The 20,787-nt window shown below is 32.6% G+C and overlaps 3 protein-coding genes and 1 long non-coding RNA gene across 4 annotated transcripts; all 4 read left to right on the forward strand.

The window, feature by feature from the left end:
• Positions 1-340: 340 nt before the first annotated feature.
• On the forward strand, positions 341-2,852 carry LOC114712327 (UPF0481 protein At3g47200-like). Its single transcript, XM_028896844.1, has one exon. The coding sequence runs from the start codon at positions 1,427-1,429 to the stop codon at positions 2,783-2,785; it is 1,359 nt and encodes a 452-aa protein (XP_028752677.1). The 5' UTR covers positions 341-1,426; the 3' UTR covers positions 2,786-2,852.
• Positions 2,853-8,520: 5,668 nt separating this feature from the next.
• LOC114712331 (putative B3 domain-containing protein Os03g0621600) lies at positions 8,521-11,710 on the forward strand (the record flags this gene model as incomplete). The annotated part of the gene is made up of 4 exons (XM_028896850.1): positions 8,521-8,698; positions 10,443-10,757; positions 10,842-11,379; positions 11,643-11,710. Coding segments are annotated over exons 1-4 (969 nt in total), but the record flags the coding sequence as incomplete, so codon positions are not given.
• Position 11,711: 1 nt separating this feature from the next.
• On the forward strand, positions 11,712-12,598 carry LOC114712328 (uncharacterized). Its single transcript, XR_003737228.1, has 2 exons — positions 11,712-11,764; positions 12,080-12,598. It is a non-coding gene; the product is annotated as an uncharacterized LOC114712328 (long non-coding RNA).
• A 2,683-nt stretch (positions 12,599-15,281) lies between these two features.
• LOC114712332 (B3 domain-containing protein Os03g0622200) lies at positions 15,282-18,414 on the forward strand. Its single transcript, XM_028896851.1, has 4 exons — positions 15,282-15,347; positions 16,402-17,077; positions 17,364-17,446; positions 18,166-18,414. The coding sequence occupies exons 1-4, from the start codon at positions 15,282-15,284 to the stop codon at positions 18,412-18,414; spliced, it is 1,074 nt and encodes a 357-aa protein (XP_028752684.1).
• The last annotated feature ends 2,373 nt before the right edge of the window (positions 18,415-20,787 follow it).

Genomic DNA, 20,787 nt, shown 5'->3' on the forward strand with positions numbered 1-20,787 from the left:
TCTTTTTTATACGGACCAGACATTCTCGAAAGTTCAAAACAAACATTGGTACAGTCTTTTAGGTCAAATATATAAATAAATTAATAAAAATTATTGGTATCATCCAAACTTTAACAGGAGACATGTGATATGTCAGTTGTTGCCTTTTGATTTTTCTCCTTATTTTTACAGTTTGGTGCCAAAAAAAGTTGGAATACGTGATTAAAATATTTTATTGATAATCATATGCAGAATTTTAAAATAAATAAATATTAGAAAATTTGAGCTTTAAGGAAGCAGTTGAATTGGCATGACCACTTTACTGTTAGCTCACTCGTTTGGATTGGAATTTGTTCTACTTCAAATAAATAAACCTAATCCAATGAAAATAAATACAGTGCACCATGTGCCTTACAACCAAATTTTTTTTTAAAAAATGGATATATTACTATTATATGATATTGCTATATATATATATATATATATATCCAGAGACTTAGCTTGAGGTTGATTGAGTTGAATTGACCATTGCACTGCAGAGAGAATGTCTAAAGTAGAAGGCACTTGACGAGTTTACAAGTGGAATTGAGGTCTCTTGGGTTTCCGATCGGCGATATCTGATATTTTCTTCAGTTTCACGGCTACATCATTCAACATATCAGGTCAAGTTTCTCCTCTCTCGTATATCTCTTACTGTAATATCTGCAGCAATCTTTCTTTTTAATTGTTCTCTATGTAACTCTGAGGCTTTAAAGATACGATTCAGACACCAAAAAGGATAGATTTTCCTGTCATATGCTCAAACTTCCTAGAAAGAACGAAAAATGCAGAGCAAATGATGGATAAGCAAAGTATAGCTAATGGCATTCTGGTTCCTTTAGAGGAATATATACTCTGCTATTTAGTGTCGCCTAATCTCAGGGAGTCAATTCAAGGAAGATGAAGGTCATTAGAAAATCTTAAGCATAAAAAATGTTTATTTTCGTTGAAAATTGAAAGCTTTGGTGATGAGTTGGGCTGTAAAAGAAACTTACTTAGGGTAAAAGTCACACCAATAAGATCTGCAGGCCACATTTGGCATGTAGATGGATTTTGAAGGAATGAGAATGAAGATAAGGATAAAAAATTGCCTTTACAAACATGTTTGATATAATGGGCTGTTTCAAAAGAAAGGTTGTATAACTTCTGTTTGGTGGTACGTGGGTTTTAAACATCGCAAAGGGATTGAATTTAATAAAAGGCTATCTTGCTAGAGGCTTGCACAAACAATCCGCCAATAAGATACTTAAATGAATAACAAGACTTATACTCGAGCTCTTCTGAGGCAGATGATGAGCACTTACCAATTGGAACATAATTTGTTAGCTAAATTTCATTACGGCTGAAGAGAATATAATCAATTTGCATTTTTAAATTTTTTGCAGGTCCATCAAAAGATTGTAAGAAAATGGAGATATTGGACAACCAAAATGAAGAAAAAACAGATTTGTTATGCTCCTTAAAAGCCAAATTACAAGCTATAGATTCTTTGGAGCTTCCCTTATCATCAGGATGTTGCATCTACAAAGTGCCACCAAAAATTCGGCAAGTGAATGAAGAAGCCTACACCCCTACCTTGATATCAATTGGTCCGTTTCATCATGGAGACAAGAGACTGGAATCCATGGAGGAGGTCAAACTGTGGTGCCTTAACAACTTTCTAAAGAGGAGTAAAGAGAAATTGTTGGAGGATTATGTTCAAGCTGTAAGAGACTGGGAAGATGAAACTAGACGTTGTTATTCAGAAACCATACCGATGAAGAGCAATGATTTTGTAAGCATGATTCTAACCGATGGTTGCTTCATCATTGAGTACTTTCTCTCATATCTAGGGCTGTTAGAACAAAACCCTTGGCGTTTTAAATTATGGCCAACGTGTGACATAAACCTAGACTTGATTTTACTCGAGAATCAATTGCCATTTTTCGTCCTTAAAGGCCTATTTGACCTAACTTTTCCCACTGGCTTCAATGATAGGTTTTCATTCACTGAGATAGCCTTCAATTTTTTTAGGAGAGTGTTCCTACACCATATTGTTACAAAAAAGGAACTCCGTTGCAAGTTTACTTTTAAGTATTTTCAACAACACTACCTTGAACAGACGACTACTACTCAATTTGAATCATCTACAGTCACAAGAGTGATCCATCACCTGAATGCTATGCTAAGGATGTTTTACCTACCAAATCAATTACCAAGAAGAGAATTTGGCAAAGTGAAGCCTGTGTATGGTGCAAGACAACTACGAGAGGCAGGGATCAAATTTCAGGTCAATGAACAACAGAAAAGCATTACTCATTTGAAATACTCAAAGGGAGTGTTGAAGATACCATATTTTCAGATCAGTGATTGGACTGAGATGGTGATTAGAAATATGGTTGCATTTGAGCAGTGTCACCTTGCTCTTGAGAGCTATGTGACTGATTATGTGACCCTCTTGAACTATCTTATTGACACTGGAAAAGATATTGAGCTGCTAGTTGAGAAAGGAATCATGGACAACTTGTTGGGCAGCAATGATGAAGTGGCTTCCCTAGTCAACAGCCTTGACAAAAATACTGTGTTCATGACTTGCAACAGTGATTATCAATCTCTATGTGAAGAATTGAACAAGTTCTACGAGAATCCCTACCACAAGTACAAGGCAGTCTTTAAGCATGAGTACTTGAGCACCCCTTGGAGAATAGCATCTTTTATTGCTGCAATTTTGCTCCTTATACTCACTCTAATTCAAACAATATGCTCTCTCCCCTTTATTAATAAATAGGCAGGCCAAAAGTAGTTGTGTAACACAAATTGAAATGTGCAAGTTTTCTATCTGATTTGGCTTGTCAAAATCAACGATGGACTATCCAAATTTTTTTTTTTTTCATTCTAAGAGGATTTAAATCCTTCATATCTACATTAGATAGTTCAAATTATATGTGCATTTTCTAGATCTCTAAGAATGCCTTGGGAATTTTATACCTTGAATAACTCTCAAGTAGTAACTAAATTTGTAGCGTGATCTTTTCCCCGAGTACCCCCTTTTCTATTAGATTTGTATCAAATTAAACTTGCAATCTCACCTATAGTGTTTGTTGAGATTGCAAGAATTACACGCAAAACTCAGGGACAAAAAGATGAAAGAAAGAGGAGGTGTCCTCCAATAAAATTTTAATTCTGTGTTGATGCAAATTAATGTCAAGAGGCATATCTTTCTGAAAGTTGAAGTTAAGAGAAGCAAATCCTTCAAAACTATGGAGATTTACCTGAGAGCAACAAGAAAACAAAAACAGAACAAACTTTCCAGGGATTGATTCGCATGCTATAAAAATTGCTATGGATTCCGAGAGCACTTACAGTAGTGAGAAGGATGAAAAAGGTTTAATAAAGGACGAGGTTGGGTTGTAAGTAATCTTCAGGCCTTCTGAATAATCTTTGCATCTCACAAATCGGGGAGAGGTATCAGGCACATTGGGTTGGTTGTACATTCAAAGGGCATACGACGCGAGGGCATTGAGGTGGGTTTTGAAACGGCATCGTATCAAGTGGAGAGAATCAGAGAAACACATACAGATGCAGTTTTGCATCTCATCTTCACTCTTCGAACTTCTCCAATGTCAGTGGACCAAAAATCAGGGATTAGAGCAGCAAAAATGAAATGAAAAATGAAACATCTTCCTGTTTCCCAAAAAAAAAAAAAAAGAAATGTCTTTTTTACAGGACAGTTATGACCCCTTCTTGGGGCTTTTTTAAAAACTTTTTTGGCCGAAAGTGTTGTTTTCAAACTTCTTAGGATAAGCTAGTGCGAGACAATATATCATATAAGATTGTCTCTAATTAAAAGATATAAATATTTAGAAAAAAGAATAAATTATGTATGGGTAATATTTTTTATGAAAATAAAATTTTATAATAAATTTCTATAAATTCTTAAACTTTTCACATGTTGAGGTTTATCGTTGGCAAATGTTGATGGAGGCCGTTGGTACAGTAGCATATGATGAAAGGTAAAAGGCAAAGGGGTAATTTGGTTATTTTAATAAGATCAATGTTTTATTTTTATAAGGCATTTAGACTTCTAGATATTAGGTTTTGATAGATGAGTCTTGCATCTTGGCAGCTTCATCTCTTAGAAGATAGAAGGTTGTTGGTGGCAGTGAATCTAAAGTGGACTTTGTGAGATTTCAGGTATACTTGGCATACACTCTAGTTCTTTCATTGCCTGCATGTGATGTGATCTGATCATAATAACGGCCGTAATAACGGAGTTGAACATTGGTTATATAGTAAAATGTATCAAGAGAAGAGGAAGAGGGTCTTTTTTCAATCGAGACTGAATGAAGAGTATATTTACAATATATTATCAAAATAAATTGCCTTCAATTTTTTCCTAAATTCTCTCCACTCCCAACCTAACTAAGCTATCTCAACTTTGCTACCATGAAAATTTAATAACATGGTGAATATTATCGTTAACATACAAGCTTTCTTTTATGGGTTTAGGCCCTAACTTAAATGGGTTTAGGCCTGATCTATCAAGAATGGATCAACTCATGGTCTAACATCTCCCATGCGGACTTGGTAGATTTATTGTTAGAAGTTGCTTTTTTCTTTTTCTTCTTTCTTTCATATTAATTGTTTGTCATAACTGTCTAGGCATTATGTCTTTCCAAGATCAACACGTGATAGTCTTCTTCATATAGTTTGATTTCAATATTATATTATGCCATAGATGTTCTAGATCTATTCATATACACTTTCTCACGGCAAATTTAATCCCTCTCAAGCCAATAAAAAACTCAAATTGCCTTAATATCCTTACTTATGAAATTAACAAAATAATATCATAAGAGACTTGTCTCAAATAGCAGCATAGGTGTGTAATTTCAGGTAATCTTCTTTTTGCTCATATGTCATTTCAATATATGCATCAACCACTTAGTATAATGCCTTAGATTGTATCTATTATGATCGTAGGCTACATGTTAAAATAGCAGTTATTGAAGCATACCTCCATGATAATGTCAAAGTCAAAAGATATTAACAAAAGTATTGTATGTTCTAGGGACTCATATAGCAACAAAATAGGCAACTATTCACTTGTTTCCCTCAAGTTTATCCTCACAGATCCTCATTTGTATATGATTAATTACATATGACGAATGCCCAGTTGAATATAATGGATGCCTATTTAATATGGGTTTATTGTATAATACGAATGCTAATTGTATGTGACATATACTCACTTAAATATGACATATGCTCACTTGTATATGGATTTATTGTACAATACAAATACTCACTTGTATACAGATGCTTACTTGCATATAGATTTTTATTACATGTTATTACATAATACGGGTGTCAATTACATATAATAGATGCTTATTCACATATGGGTTCTTATGTTATTACATAATGCAAATGCTAATTGCATATGCAAATAAGCATGTCATATGATTAGCATCCGTCAAGGCATTGTAATCGTTTTCCATCATACTTATTGACACTTGAGAGCCCCACATCTTTACATTTACCATTCTGCGAGTTTTTAAAACAATTTTTCCTTTTCATGGTATAATGCCATCCGTGTTCAAGTGTAAATTTTAAGACTTTGGACATTACTTTTGATTTTTAATACAAGAGTTAGTTAAATATTGAATTTGATCTTAAATATAGGACCTTAACTTAGCTTGTCTTCCAAATTGATAATTTTTTTCTCTCAAATATTCTTATTGATTGTAAATGATTTCTGTCAAAAGATAATTCCAATACATACAATTAAGATAATTTAAGAAAGTTAACACATATCTGTTATAAATAACTAACTTAACTAATTTATTTAATATTTGTAAATTAGTTATCTAACTCTTATATTAAAAATCATTGTTAATAAGTGCATGTTGAATCACAAAGATAATTATATACCACTTAGCGTTTAACCCATGTTTTAGAAAAATGTGTCCTACAAGAAACTGTTGGCAAAGGCAGGGGCAAGTTTTGCTTTGGAACACGTGGAGAATCAAGAAATTAAGTTAAAAAATGGAAACGAATATGCTTTTTTTTTTTTTACCTATTTGAAACAGTTTACACTTTAAATCTTGGGGAAATAATCAGATATGTGTGTGTATCCATTTGATTTCTTAACGCACAATCATTTATTAAATAGTTTAATTGCCCCTATTATTATATTTAAATTATTTATTATACATATTCAATTTCAATTATGTAGCAAATCAACTTCTCAATATGCACATCAATACAATTCAAATGCATGGTGCTCTGTTTATCAATCTTAACACAAAATTCATCTATTACTATATAAAAGTAGAGTACAAAACATAACTTACTAACAGACTGCCACTTGACTTCATCAGAATGTAGATAAATGGGTTTTTTTTCTTTTTTTCTAAAACTAAGATTTTATGTCCAACTCTCTATTTATGCGTTATTCACCACCATAATACATGTTCCTCCTTATTCCCACTACCTATCTCTTTTTGTGGTAGAATCAATTAGTTATATCTCATAATGCAGTATTTTTTATTTAAATGGTTTTAGTTGAATTCTTAGGATGTATTGTTTATTTATATTTTAGTTGAATTGTCTGTAGATAAATTTTTTATTTTTTACTTTTGTTAAAGCCACATTTCTACCCTTGATCTCTCTATTTATGTGTTTTTCTTGGGAATTAGTTCGATCATATTTATTTGAGTGCACGTTTCATGTCTCTCTATTTATTTTTGCAAAATAAATGATTTTTGTTAATGGTAGATAAATCTACTTTTTTATAATTTTTTATTAATTCAATTAATTCCAATTTATTGCAATTATCTCCAACAATGAGTCTTATTTTTTCTATTTTTTTGTAAAAATCAAAATACCCTTTATATGGAAATATTTTAAATTAAGAAAAACAAATAAAATTATATAACTTCTCTTATCCTGAAAATCATGGCATATATGCGAGGCAGGATGTATGTTCAAAATTTGAAATTTAATGGTATTATTTAAAATTAATTATGCTTGAAATTTAATTTCAGCTGATCTATTAGTATATTGAAAATAATATCCTACGCTCTAAATCTAAACTATTATTTATACCTGAAATATTTATTTTTTTATTTATGAATTATTTTGAAATCTAATTCAAGTGAAAAATTATTTTACTTTTGATATTTAGAATTAAAATTTATTTAGAATAAAATAAAGTGTTAATTTTTAAGGAAAACAATCGATGTCTTTTATGGATTAGCTTAATCAAAAAAATAAAATACAAACTTAAATATATTAGTCAAGATATTTTCTTTAATGCTAGTATGTAATTTTAATAATACGAACTATTCAATTTCCTAATATATTGAATAGTGAACCTATTTTATATTTTATTTGACATTTGTCTATTATTAATGATCTCAAATAGTAAATTTTCTAATTCTCATTACAATAATCAACACATTTTATGTTTTATATTAAATACCTAATTCAATCTTAACTCTACGGGATATGCAGATTTCGGGAGGAAACAACCAGTGTGCATATGATGTTTGTGTATGGTGGAGGAGGGTTATGGGGGCTATGATAGTTAGTCAATTATCACAGTTATCTAAATAGTTACTCCTCCTTTTCTTTTTTCACATGGATAACTAAGATGACATGGCTATCACTCTTAAAAGATTTACATTAGAAGTCTTATTTTATTATTGTTTATGGCGATGGCCACGGGACTCCATTTTTATATTGAATATAGATATTTTGATATTGTTTTGGTAGTTTTATATTATTTTAAGTTTATATTGTCAATTCCTGAAGTTATTGATCACGACAACTAGTTTCAACTTATAGGAGTATATTTTTGTATGGTTTTCAAAATATTTTAACTCACTAACCATTTTGTCTCCATTAATTTTTCTTGTATTAAATAGCCTACTTTTACAAAGAATCAGATATCATATTTGTCCAACATAATATTATTGATCATGACATTATCTATGTAATTATTGAATATAATCAAATATTTGAGTTTAAATCCATTAACCCTTTTGTCTTCATTAATTCAATCTTTTTAAAGGAACATCCATTTATATACCTACACATATAGTATATTTCTAAAAATGTTGATAATGGATCTACCTGTACTGCAAATTTCAAAATTTTAATTATATTTTATTTTAAATTAAGTTAAAATCATGACTTAAAATAGTAATGTAATACTCAACTAATTATTTTGTGGTAATTCAATTTTTTATCTCATATAAAAGAAACCACCAATTCATACCCGTACAATAGCACCATGCTAGTTTACCTAAATATCATACAACGAGCTAATTTCAAGAAATTATTAAATTATTAAAAAAAGGTTTACATTTAAAGAATGAATTATATAAAATTAAAGAATGATGTTCTTTTTTATTAAAGATTTAGTGACTATATTGATATTGAAAATGCATTAAAAATAAAATATAATTTAAGTAAATCTTCTCTCTTTTTGTTTTTTTGAGTATCTCGTACCACTGATCACGGTTGAAGCCGTACCTGTGACGCTCAATCTGGTCAGCCCCGTCTTCTTCAGCTTCATCACCGGCCGTCAGTGGATTTATGCTTTGAGTGAAACTGCTTTCCTCCGAAAAGCGAAGCCTCTGTGTCAATGTCTTCCTTCTTCGGAGTCCTCGTTGGGGAATATGCTTCTAAATTGGTAATTTTTCTTTCTTCTGAATGATTTCCTTCTTCGTTCTCAATTTCTCATCGTCATCTGTGCATGTGTTTGCGTTCTCTGTTCTCGGCGGCTATGATCCCCGCCGTCGGCTCCGATCGGACTCCGGCAGCCCACCCTCAACCTAACTTCTTTCCTTTTTGTTCAGTTTCTGGTTTTGTTCAGTTGGTTGATTGAATTTGCTTATTCCACTTCTCGGATTCGATCGGCTTCTGTTTTTTCAAACAAATTTTTTGGTATGGATCTGCCATTGTATCAATCTGTGCTGGAAATTTTTGCCTGATTGTGCTGTTGTTCAGCGTATGAGAACGATGGAGGAGGGGAACACTTGTCCAGGACAAAAGTGTCATTTCGCTTTTACTTTTTTTTATAATAAAAAATAAATGTCATTAACTCGCTAAAGAAGAACAGAATAGAATGGTTTATAAATAATTTTTTAATTATAATTTACAGACAAAATATCTATTAATAAATTATTCCAAACGAAGTCGAAATCCCCTGGCCCCAAAAAAGCCAACCATACGGTGTCTATGCTTATAGTGCCAATTCAAGAACATGAACGTTCCGTTCCTAGTGTTGCGCTAAATATGGACTTTTTCCGATTTTCCTAATTTCTATTTTTTATTGCGTACTGTACTTTCTAAATACAGAAAATTTGAATTCGAATCTACTCATTGATGTTTTATTTTGATCTCTCCTCCTCCTCTTTTTTTTTTTCCCTTTTTATAAGGTAAGAATGTGAAATGAGTTTATTTGACTTGGTCAAAGCACTTCTTTTAAGTGAGTGCCAAGTAGTGGTGTTCAACTATGTCTTGTCCCAATATCTCGTTCTTATTCCAGTTATTTTGGGACGGGACGAAAGCGGGACGGGACAAAATTGTTTCAAGATGGGATGAGACGTGAGACGGGAGTGTCCCGTCCCTGTCCCGTCCTAATATAATATTTTTATTTTTAGTTGTTATATATTTATTTTATTTACCACTGTAATAGTATTTTGGTAATGATATTTATCAATTGTTATTTCTTATTTGTTTATAAGTTATTTTTGTATGAGTTACATGATATTCCTTGTAGTAAATATTTTAGGTTTGTTTATTTTTTGTCTCTCATGATTACAGAAAACATTTTTCTTTGTTAGTATTTTGTCATTTTTATCTATTTTCCTTACATAGTTTTTATTATAAGTTTTTACATTTCTTGTATAGTTAGTTTTCAAATTAAAAAATTTTTAAAAATTACAAAAAAAGATGAGACGTCTCTGTCCCGTTCCAATTGGGGAAGAAGAAAAAAATCTTGCTGTTCAGCTTAAAAGTAGCAGAGAATTATTTTACTGTGGTGTTCAGATTAGTTTCTGCTTTTGTAATGAAAAAAGATTTCTATATGCCTTTCTTTTTTTTTTGGTGCAAAAAGATTTTATATCTTAACTTTTTATATATGATTATTGATATTCTTACAAAATTCAAAAAAGAAAATTGAAATCTAACAATTTCAAGCAGTTCTCTTCTCCCCAAAAAAGCAGTTAATAGAGAAAAGTTTCCTTAGAAAGGAAGTATCGTGCTATATTCGGAATATGAATGTTTAGTAATGATACACCAGATATGGGCGTGAAGTGTGATTCTCTGTTTGCCCAATTTTCTCTGTGTGTTTTTTTCCCCCCTTAAATGCCAACTCTAGAAATACAGAGAATTCAATTCAAACATATTAATTTCTTTCTCTTGTTTGGCAGCGAATACCTCCCCTGTTTGTCTCCAGATTTTCTAGTCTTGCACCAAAAACAGCAACACTTCTTTATTCTTCAAAAAGATTATGGACGGTTGATATTGAGGAAGAAGATAACAAAAAATTGTATTTCAAAAGAGGTTGGAATATATTTGTAGAAGACAATGCTTTAGAAACTGGGGAGTTCATAGTTTTCAAATTTGATGGGGATTCAACATTTAAAGCCAACATCTACGGAAAATCTTACCTCAAAAGAAAATCCTCAATGTCAGTGTCTTCTTTCTTCAAAGTCCTCATCAATGGCGAGTCCACTACTAAATTGGTAATTTTCTTTCTTCCTCACTGGTGTTTTCTTATTTCGACAGCTGAAAAATCCCTCTAAATCTTTTTTCCCCCTTAATTGCAGAGAATCCCTTTATTGTTTGTCTCCGGATATTCTACTCTGGTCCCAAAAACAGTAACATTTATGAGAGCTTCTTCAAACAGATCATGGAAGGTTGATATTGTGGAAGAAGATGACAAAAGGTTATATTATAAGACTGGCTGGAGTGAATTTGTAGACGATAATGCTTTGGAAATTGCACATTTTTTAGTTTTCAAGTTTGATGGGGATTCAACATTTCGAGTTAAGATCTATGGAAGCTCTGCTTGTGAGAAGGAACTTGAGAATCAGCCATGTATCAATCAGAAATACTGCATACAGTATTATAATAAACAAACAACAACTCTAGATCATCAAGAAAATCTGAAAGGAAGTGATCCCATTGATGTTGATCGACAAAAGTCGAAGCCAAATGTTGAGATAACGGAGGAGAGGGTTGATCATGATGATCGTCATGAAAATTCTAACCAAGAAACAGAGGCTCCGCAGAAAGAAGCTGAAGAACAAAGCGATGAAACTATTGCTGTTCAACCTGAATCTCATTGCCCTCTCAAGAAAACTGGTAAGCTAATGAAAAAGATAGCTCCCATTGATAATCTTGTTCAAAATCATAATGTTTTTACTCTGAACTTACTTCTAATTACAGAACTAGTAAGAACTATAGTTGTCACTAGAACAAGTTCCTTTTCCGTTCAAATCATTGTGGAGAAGTTTTTATATTCTTTGAAGTCTGTACAGCAATTATGAAATCAGGCTTTTTGTTAATTTCTATTTAATTCATTATAAGGTCTAAATCTTAGCTTATATTTTGATTAATTTGGGAAGGCAACAAGCATGATGGACCCATGCGTAAAGCATCATCTAGTAAAGGCCTCAGTTTGGAGTCTAAGAGGGATCCTTCATTCAAAATTCTTCTGCAACAAGCCTATGCAGAAAAGGGTGTCATGGTAGGTTTTTCTGATCACCCCAATTGATTTATTTTCTTGACTTAATGCCTTTGACAACAACAAAATGAATCGTGTCGAGTAGTGATAATTATATATGCATTTATCATCCTACCAGACACTGGTGTAGTCTGGTTATGAATATGATGATGCCTTTTGTTTCTGATGTCACATGCATGCATATATCAAACAAAATTTGGTTTCATGTTTTTACTTTTTAGTTCATACTTAGTTTCCATGTTGTATATATGTATTTATGTTAAGATTACTGATGAGGTGATATTTGGATTAATTAATGTGCTTGAGGAACTTGTGCAGTGCTTTCCAACAGAGTTTTTCCAGAAGCATATGAAAAACCAGAGACAAGAGGTAGAGATTGAGACAGTAGAAGGAGTATGGACTGTGACATTACTCCCCCATATGAAAAGGACAAGGACATTTGCCAGATTAAGCAAAGGTTGGTCAGAGTTCGCCAAAGCGAACCGTTTCAAAACTGGAGAGACTCTCTTGTTTAAAATGATCCGAAAAGGTGATCGTCCCAAGTTTATTGTTGACAGGCAACGATGTTAAGAGTGTAAGAGATCCATGTAGCACCAAAAAATTTTCCTGATAGGTCATGTAAATGGTAGGCTTAATTAAGAAAGTTTCTCACGATAGGCAATGTAAATGGTAGAATAAGTGTGTCATGCTGAGGATCTTTCACTTGCCTTTTTGTAAACTCCTATGAAATGGATTTGGAAATAGTGAAGCATCTTTTTGTATTTGTGTGTGGATCCTGGGTATGATCTGAAATGTAGGGAAACATGTTTTAATCAAATGTCTCCTTAATTTGTGATGCAACATCTTTTTGTTTGCTTCTTTATTGACAAAAGTAGGAATGTCTTAAATTCAAGCTGGACGTTTCTCTTATTTCTAAGATAAGTTGTGTGCATTTTATGCCACTCAGACCAAAAATTCAGAGGTTATTAAATAATGTAAGAGATTGTCAATATAGAAACTAGTTAAAAGATTAAATTTGCTTCTAAACATAAATTTAAAAAACAAAAGTAGATTGAAATTTTATATTTAGAATTAAATCAACTATCCAATTAGTTCTTATATTAAGTACAGGCAGCTAACTAACCTCCACAAATATTGAAGGGAGAATTACAATGAGATCTCAAAAAAAATTACAAAATAAGTCCCAGAAAATGTTATTCACATTCTAAAACTTGTCATTATAAGCTAGTTAGGCTGTTATTGAGACTTTTTAGTAATTATTTTTTTTTTCTTTTGAGATCTTGTTATAATTCTCCTAATATTGAGTGCTGCCAATTGAATAATGATCCCATGTGGCTGTAATAAAGTATGGTATGAACAGAAATGTGTAGAAAAGAAAAGGAATGAAATGGGAATAGAGAGGGGAGAGCGTTGACCAGAAAGTTGATTTCTAAGAACACATTAAAAAATTAGTTAAAATAGTTATTTATAACAAATATATATTAATTTTTTTAAATTATCTTGATTCAATTATGTATATTGAAACTACACTTGATAAAAATATCTTACAATTAATAAAAATATTTTAGGATTGCATTATAAATTGGGGAGAGAAAATATATTGGCGCGTTACGCTTAGAGCTGGTAATACGGGCTGGGCCCGCGGGCCCAGCCCGCCAACCCGCCAAAAATGGCGGGCTCGGGTTGGCAAAATGCCAGCCCGCCAAGGTGCGGGCTACTCCAGCCCGCACCGTTTTCAGCCCGCTCCGCCGCGGGCTAGCCCGCCAGTTGGCAGGCTAGCCCGCTTTTTTTTTTTTTTTTTTAATTTTAAATTTTATATAATTTCTAATATGTTATACAACATAATTGGAGGATTTTAACCCCCAAATTTCATATTTACATCTTCTCATCCATGTAATTGCATATGTAATACATACATAAAAGATCTACTTAATTAATTTGGATAAGAAAAATAGTCAAATTAATTATTTAGAAAAAAATATGTGTTAGTTTTTCTAAAATATCTTCTCAAATTATAAATTAATCCTCACATTATTTTATTATAACTCATTACTCAAGTTTAAAACTCCAAATCCAATTTTAACATTACAAACTAAGTCCAAACTTATACAAGTAATAATTTTTTTTAAAAAAAAAAAAGTTAGGCGGGCCGGCGGGCTAGCCCGCCAGCCCGCCTTGGTGGGCTTTGCCAGCCCGCCAAAGTGCGGGCTACTTCAGCCCGCACTGCTTTTGGCCCGCACCGCTGCGGGCTGACCCGTATCCGCACCGCCAGCCCGCATTCCCAGCTCTATTTACGCTTGGGACGCCAGCAGCGGAGATAGTAGGAATGGTACAATATGCCATGGTCCCCCACTAAATCTCTGTTCGGGCGCATATACCTTGTTTCATTCATAGCTCACAATCACACTTCCGCTCTTGCACACCAGCCTTCACTGGCTCTCTCCCTCTCTGTAGCCTCGGTCGCCCCTCCGTGCCGTCGTCACTCATCTCCGTTGAATCGTTTACCGTCGTCACTGTCTCTCTACCCTTCGTCCACCTCCTCGACATCCAGCAGAAACGTTCACAACAAAGCTTGAATTGTTCAAGCTAGTCTTCATTATTCTGGCTTCGTCTTAGTTTTCTCTTTTGCCTTTCGCTGTCAGCGCCTCCTTTCTCCCCACCAGTCTCCGATCTGCAGGTAGGAAGTCCTTCGTCGCCTAGATCTACAGGTTCCCTGTCAGCCCTCTCTGTTGCTGCCATGCCCACTTTCTTGCTTCATTAGTTCTTGCAGATCATTTGATATCGTCCTCCACCATTTCTCCTGATGATTTCCTGTTGCATTCTCTTCGATCGGGTCTTCCATTGAAGCAGTGCCGGCTATTGCTCCACCGTCTCTATTCTCTTTCAGGTTTGTGAGTCTCCTTCCTGGTTCCATTTAATCTAGCTGGGCCACATACATACATACATACATACATTGGGTTCTAATCCTAATTAGACAAGTCTCATCAGACATATTAACTAGCCCAAATCGGGTTCTACGAATGGTGATTACTATAAAATGATGAGGGAATCTTTTTGGTGGTCCTGAAATGGGATTCTATAATCACTGAACTTGATTGTAAACTAGCAGATAGGGGTACGGAGGATATGGATATCGGTACTGCTATATCGCCTACTCAGTTCTTATTTAAGTGCAGTACCTTTCTGTCTTTTTAAATTGTAGAATTCTTTAAATATTAAGAAAAAAATCTCAAAAAAAAAATACTTCTTAAATTTCTGATTTTTTTTTCTTGGGGGGAAAAAATCAATCCTTGTAATTTCATATCCTTGAAGAGCTTAATTAATCCTCATAGTTTCATACCCTTAATCCAACATGGCATAACACCATGTGATCTTTGCTGATGTGTTGAAACAGTAGGCTGAGTCAGCATCCCACGTAGATCAAAGTTTGCTGACTCAATTCCTCTTTTATTTTTAATCTTACTCTGTGTGTGGGGTCCACTCATGTGGGGTCCACAGGCGGGTTGCGCGTCCGATTTGCATGTCTGCGGCTCCTGTACAGAGTCAGAGGCGCACAGAGCTGAGCTCTCATACGGAGAAAACGAAGGTTTGAATTCATCCTCTGCTTTTCTTCTTCTCCTTCTTCAGCTAGGGCAAGTTTTCTGTTTCTCTTTCTCTGACGAAGAAAAGGAAGGAACCTTGAAGCAATAAAAAATGGTGATTATTATCAGCCTTCGTCTCTTCTTCAACCTAAGTCTCTTGGGTCGATTCAGTGACACCTGGTGAGTTCTACTTGCAAAGAAGAAAGCTCCGTGACAATGTCTTGCTTCTTCAAAGTCCTCATTGGCGAATGGAAGACTAAATTGGTAATTTTCTTTCTTTCTTTCTTCTTGCCGTCGATGTGTGTTTGCCTTCTCTGTTATCAGTTTCTCGTCTGTTTCATGTGATTTCTTATGCTTCTCAGTTTATGGTTTGGTTTGGTCGATTTGTGCCTTTTCGTTTCTTTTGTTTTTTTTTTTTTTTTCTGGTCATCGATCTGTCTCTGTGATTTTGCTGTGCTCTGAAGAGTGAAGAACGATGGAAGGGGAGTGGGAGAAACAATGGTCAAGGATAAATATGTCATTTCACTTTTATTTTTATTTTTTTCTATATTGAAAAATTCATTAAAAATTCTCATATCATCCCAAAATAGCAAATGCAACCTGCCGTTCTATTTTTATTTTTTTTTCTTTCTTTTAATACAAAAACTATTCGAAACTTCTTTTGGCTGTTCTCTTTTTTCTTCTTTTGACTCTTGGGTCAGCTGTGTTGTTTGTTACGAAGGAAATGAAGAGAAAATTTTTTTAATAAGCTTAATTTTAAAAATTATAAAAGCGGGGTTAAATTTTTTTTTTACTTATTTTTTTTTACTTTTTTAATTTTATATCTTTTATTTATTAAAATTTTAAAACCTTACTTTTCTAATATTTTAAATTGAGCTTATTAAAAAAAATTTTTTTCTTTCCTCCTACCAAAAATGCGGTTAGTCTTAGATTTTTATTATCCCTACGCGAAAACTGGTTGAAAGGGAAAAAAAGACATTGAACTATTTCTAGCCTGAGCTTCTAGTGCAGCGTGATGCTCAAATCATTTTTTTTCCCTTTAAATATTTTTTGATGCAGCGAATCCCTCCACTGTTTGTCTCCAGCTTTAGTCTTACACCTAACACAGTAATACTGATCAATCCTTCTTCAAAAGAACGATGGGTGGTTGATATCGAGGAAGAAGATGAAGATCCCACAGAATTGTACTTCAAAGAAGGTTGGACTAAGTTTGTAAAAGAAAACACTTTAGAGACTGGGGACTTCCTAATTTTCAAATTTGATGGGAAGTTAAAATTCGAAGTTATTATCTGTGGAAAATCTGCCTGCGAGAAGTGGGTTGAGACTCAGGCAAAGGCACAGGCACAGGCACGTACTTATCAGAATCTCCACAGCCAAGGCCATAGTAAACAGACAGCATCAACTCAAGATCGTGGAGAAAATGGGAAAGGAAAAGATCTAATCGATGTTGAAGAAAGACCAAGTCTTGATGTTATTAAGATAAAGGAGGAGAGAGTAGATTCTGACGTATATGGCACTATTAGCCAAGAAACGTGCGATGAAACGTGGGCATCCCAGTCTGAAGATGAGGATTATGATGATGATGATGATGATGATGATGATGATGATTATGATGATGAAGAAGAAAAGGAGGAGGAGGAGGAAGAAGAAGAAGAAGAAGAAGAAGAAGAAGAAGAAGAAGGTGATGAATTTGATGATGTTAAATCTGAACCTCATGGTTCTATCTTGAATATTGGTAAGCTATTCATCATGAAGAAGCTGGCCTTTTATTACTAATTCTGTTCAAATTCATGCTTCTATTATTACTCTGAACAAGGATCTAATTACAGAATTAATGAGTATAATAATTATAGCTCAATGTTAAACTTGGAACACATAATCATTCTATTTTAAATAATGGTGGTGGGCGTTTGTTACGTTTTTAAAGTTTGGACACCAATTATGCATAGTTAGGTTTTTGTTGCTTTCCTTTTAAATTATTATTTAGTTGTAAGATTTGAGTTTAGATTTTGATTAATTAGGGGAGGACTACGGCAACTTGGGCTCCAAGATCCCTTCATTCAGCATCCATCTCCAGCACGCCTATGCAAAAAAGGGTTGCATGGTTAGTTCTTTAGAGATCATTCATATGCTCTTTTTTTTTTTTTTTTAATTCCTCCTTCCTTAATTTTTCATTATAACATTCATCGTCATCACATATTTATGCTCTTTAGTTCATTGTTTCCACTGGATTCGGGAAAAAACACTAACTTTAGCAACACAATAAGTTACATATTGTTGAAGTATGATAGAGCTGGAGATACACAAAACATTTACAACACCATTCCCTAAGAGCTATAATAGACGGCTAAGAAAGTGAAGTTAAAATGGCCAATACCAGTGGTCAAGAGAGGATTATACCATAGTTCAGGGAGAGAACACTGATTTGTGAGTTGTTTTGTCCTCTGTAACTATGTAATCTCTGTTCAGTACTTTGAGTTTGTTTGATGTAAGGATTTTGGCAATAATCAGTTGCATCATCTGCAATTTATTTAGTTATATTATTCCAGTAATATGAAAAATCCAAACTACCCCCATTTGTTGGCTGTTTCTGCAGTAACTTTTCTTTGGTTCTGTCGACGAGACTCTTGCAGTGCAAGGTTCTAATAAAATACAGTTTAAAATTATGCTTTATCATCTCTGATGTTATATTTGTATCAAACACAGGTTTCATCTTTTATACTTTTAGTTCAGATAGAGTTTCTATAGTGTAGTAATTTTGGGTATTGAGTTGATTTCAAGTGATGGTTAGACTAAAATGTAATTGAGTAATTATTTGTGCAGTGCATGCCAACTGACTTCTTCCATAAGTACATGAGAAAAGAGAGACAAGAGGTGGAGATTGAGACAGAAAAAGGAGTATGGAAAGTCACATTACTTCCCCACATGAAAAGAACCAGAACATTTGCTAGATTTAGTAAGGGTTGGTCAGAATTTGCTCGACAGAATCGCTTTATGATTGGACAGGTTCTCATTTTTGAAATGATTCGGAGAGGTAATTGTCCCAAGTTCATTGTTTATAAGCAAAGGTAATTCATCACAAGTCTTGTAAAATGGTAGGGTTAATTTGTAATTAGCTATTAGGAAATGAATTTGATATGTATGTGTGTATTTCCTATATATGATATGAAATGTAGACATGTGATGGATTCACTTAATCATCATTAATGTCAATATATGTGTGCGTGCTATTGAAAGTCAAACTTTTTAGTTTTTGCAAAGTGATAAACAGTTGAGATTTTGAATTGATGATAGAGATAATACAAGGCTTCAATTTCTTTAGGGGAAAATAAAATTAGAAAAACGTTATTTTTATTTTATGAATAAATTTTGTGGTTCATGTCAATTCATAAGAAATCAAATTAAATAAATTAGATATATAATAAAGCAAATCATTAAAAACTAGAAGAGCAAAAATAAAATTTCCCTTAATTTCCTGTTCAAAGCCAAACTATGATTTGGAGGGCGGGACTCTCTCATAGTCTCATGTCTTGTTTCCTCATGTACTGCACCCCTTATATTTAGCAATTTACTTTCGTTTTCTTTTAAGGAAAAAAATCATCAATCATAAGTAATAAAATAAGGTTTTTAAAATCATTTAGTCACGGTCGGTCCCAAAAAAAAATAAAGGATTAACTCATTTAGTTATGTAATTGTGCAGTTTCTCTTTAAGGTCATTTTTTTCTATGCAATTCTGCCATTTAAAAAAAGAAAATTCACCAATTCTTATAGTTCCTGATTTTTAAGCATCAGGCTTCTATAATTTTTTTTTTCTTTTACTTTTTATTAGGTTCTTAAAGCTTTTTCTCATATAGCTGTTAGTCTCTATGCTCATAATATATTAATTAATTAAGGGCCCTGTTTGGGTTGGCGTTCAACCCATTTCTAAGCAACTTATTACTAACAAGCATGTTTGGATAATTTTTTCTCCGTTTGGAATAGGTTTTGGTCTATTTAACTTATGAACCAAAAGCTATTTAAATTCTGTTTGGAATAGGTTTTGGTCTATTTAACTTATGGACCAAAAGCTATTTAAATCGTGCGATTCTAAGAAGCATATTAGATCTTATTTTTACCTTTTCAGCCATGTTTTAATAACTGTGGAGGAGAAAAGGAATGTGGGAACAAGAGTGCTTTGATTGTTTTTGTCCTTGTCTATAGGGTTACTCATTCATGTTATCAAAATGACAATAATGTGGTACGGCATTAGCACTATACATTTCAGTTGTTGTTGTTGTTATTTCCTCCTAAAGGTATGGCATTATACACATATGATACATATATATATTTAATAAAATTCATCTTCAATCATTTTATAACTAAATTTATTATTTCAATTATAATCTAAACAACTTTATTTTTACAAACTTGTTTATTTAGAAAATAGTTCAGTCTCATCTTTAAGAAATTTACTACTCTCTCTATTTTTTTTATAAGCTTTAAATAATAAATTTGGGGACAAAAAATTGGTTGAAATGAATTGAAACTTGAAAGTAATAAATAGGTTATAAATGTATTTTTTATTTCAAATATGCTATTATTATAGATAAGAAAAGATATAAAATAAAATGTATGGAAAGATGTGACTAAAGGGTACAGCATAAGAGAAATAATAAATTACGTACATGTATTTAAAAGTCATTCTTTTAATAATGATGCAAACAACTCCGCTTATAAACTGATTTATTGACAAAAGTTAATTTAAATATAAATCATATTATTCAATCTAACTTTTTAAAAATCAAATTAAAAATAAGATATTTTTTCAACTGTCAATCTAAACAGGCACAAGGTTGATGTGGATGATGATTAAGTAATATATAATGTAAGTTGCCAGAAAATACAAAATAAAAAAGGAGATTTTTTTTAACAAAATAAAGTGATTAAATGAAATTTATTTATTATTGATATAAAAGATAATTACTATGGCCATAATCATCTCTTTGCATCTATATAATCTGTAATCTGGTTTATTTATATGTTATTTTATTTAAATTCATGTGGCAAAATTAATTTACATGCATTCCAAATGAGATTCACGTCATCAGCTATTCCTCTTATACATTAATAAATTATGACTATAGGAATTCATGAAAATCATAACAACACAATAGAAGAAATTATATTTAAAAAAAACTTTCATGTTAACTCTTCCTTCTTCTTTTTTCATTTAACTTGTAAGAAAGTGAAAACAAAAGAAACTACAGTTTTGGCGCTACATGACTGTTATGTGACCAATAATTATAAGGTGAGTTTGGATCAGTGATGGTAAAACTACCTTATACTTCATCTAATTTTTGCAAACATGAGTTAGGTTAAAAGTTAATTAGTGTAACATATTTTATGTTTGGATTGACATTTATAAAAAAGTCAATTTAACAAGTTGAAACTTATTTAGATTATTAA

The sequence above is a fragment of the Neltuma alba genome, unplaced genomic scaffold, assembly GCF_004799145.2.
Source record: "Neltuma alba isolate B1F8T4 unplaced genomic scaffold, ASM479914v2 tig00011345_pilon, whole genome shotgun sequence".
Classification (NCBI taxonomy): Eukaryota; Viridiplantae; Streptophyta; class Magnoliopsida; order Fabales; family Fabaceae; genus Neltuma; species Neltuma alba.

What these genes read in the sequence shown, in the direction of transcription:
- LOC114712327 (XM_028896844.1), top strand. Translation starts at nt 1,427, where the DNA reads ATGGAGATATTGGACAACCAAAATGAAGAAAAAACAGATTTGTTATGC.
- LOC114712332 (XM_028896851.1), top strand. Translation starts at nt 15,282, where the DNA reads ATGTCTGCGGCTCCTGTACAGAGTCAGAGGCGCACAGAGCTGAGCTCT. An exon ending in TGGTTCTATCTTGAATATTG is followed by an intron (nt 17,078 to 17,363) that starts GTAAGCTATTCA and finishes TTGATTAATTAG; the next exon opens with GGGAGGACTACGGCAACTTG. An exon ending in ATGCAAAAAAGGGTTGCATG is followed by an intron (nt 17,447 to 18,165) that starts GTTAGTTCTTTA and finishes TTATTTGTGCAG; the next exon opens with TGCATGCCAACTGACTTCTT.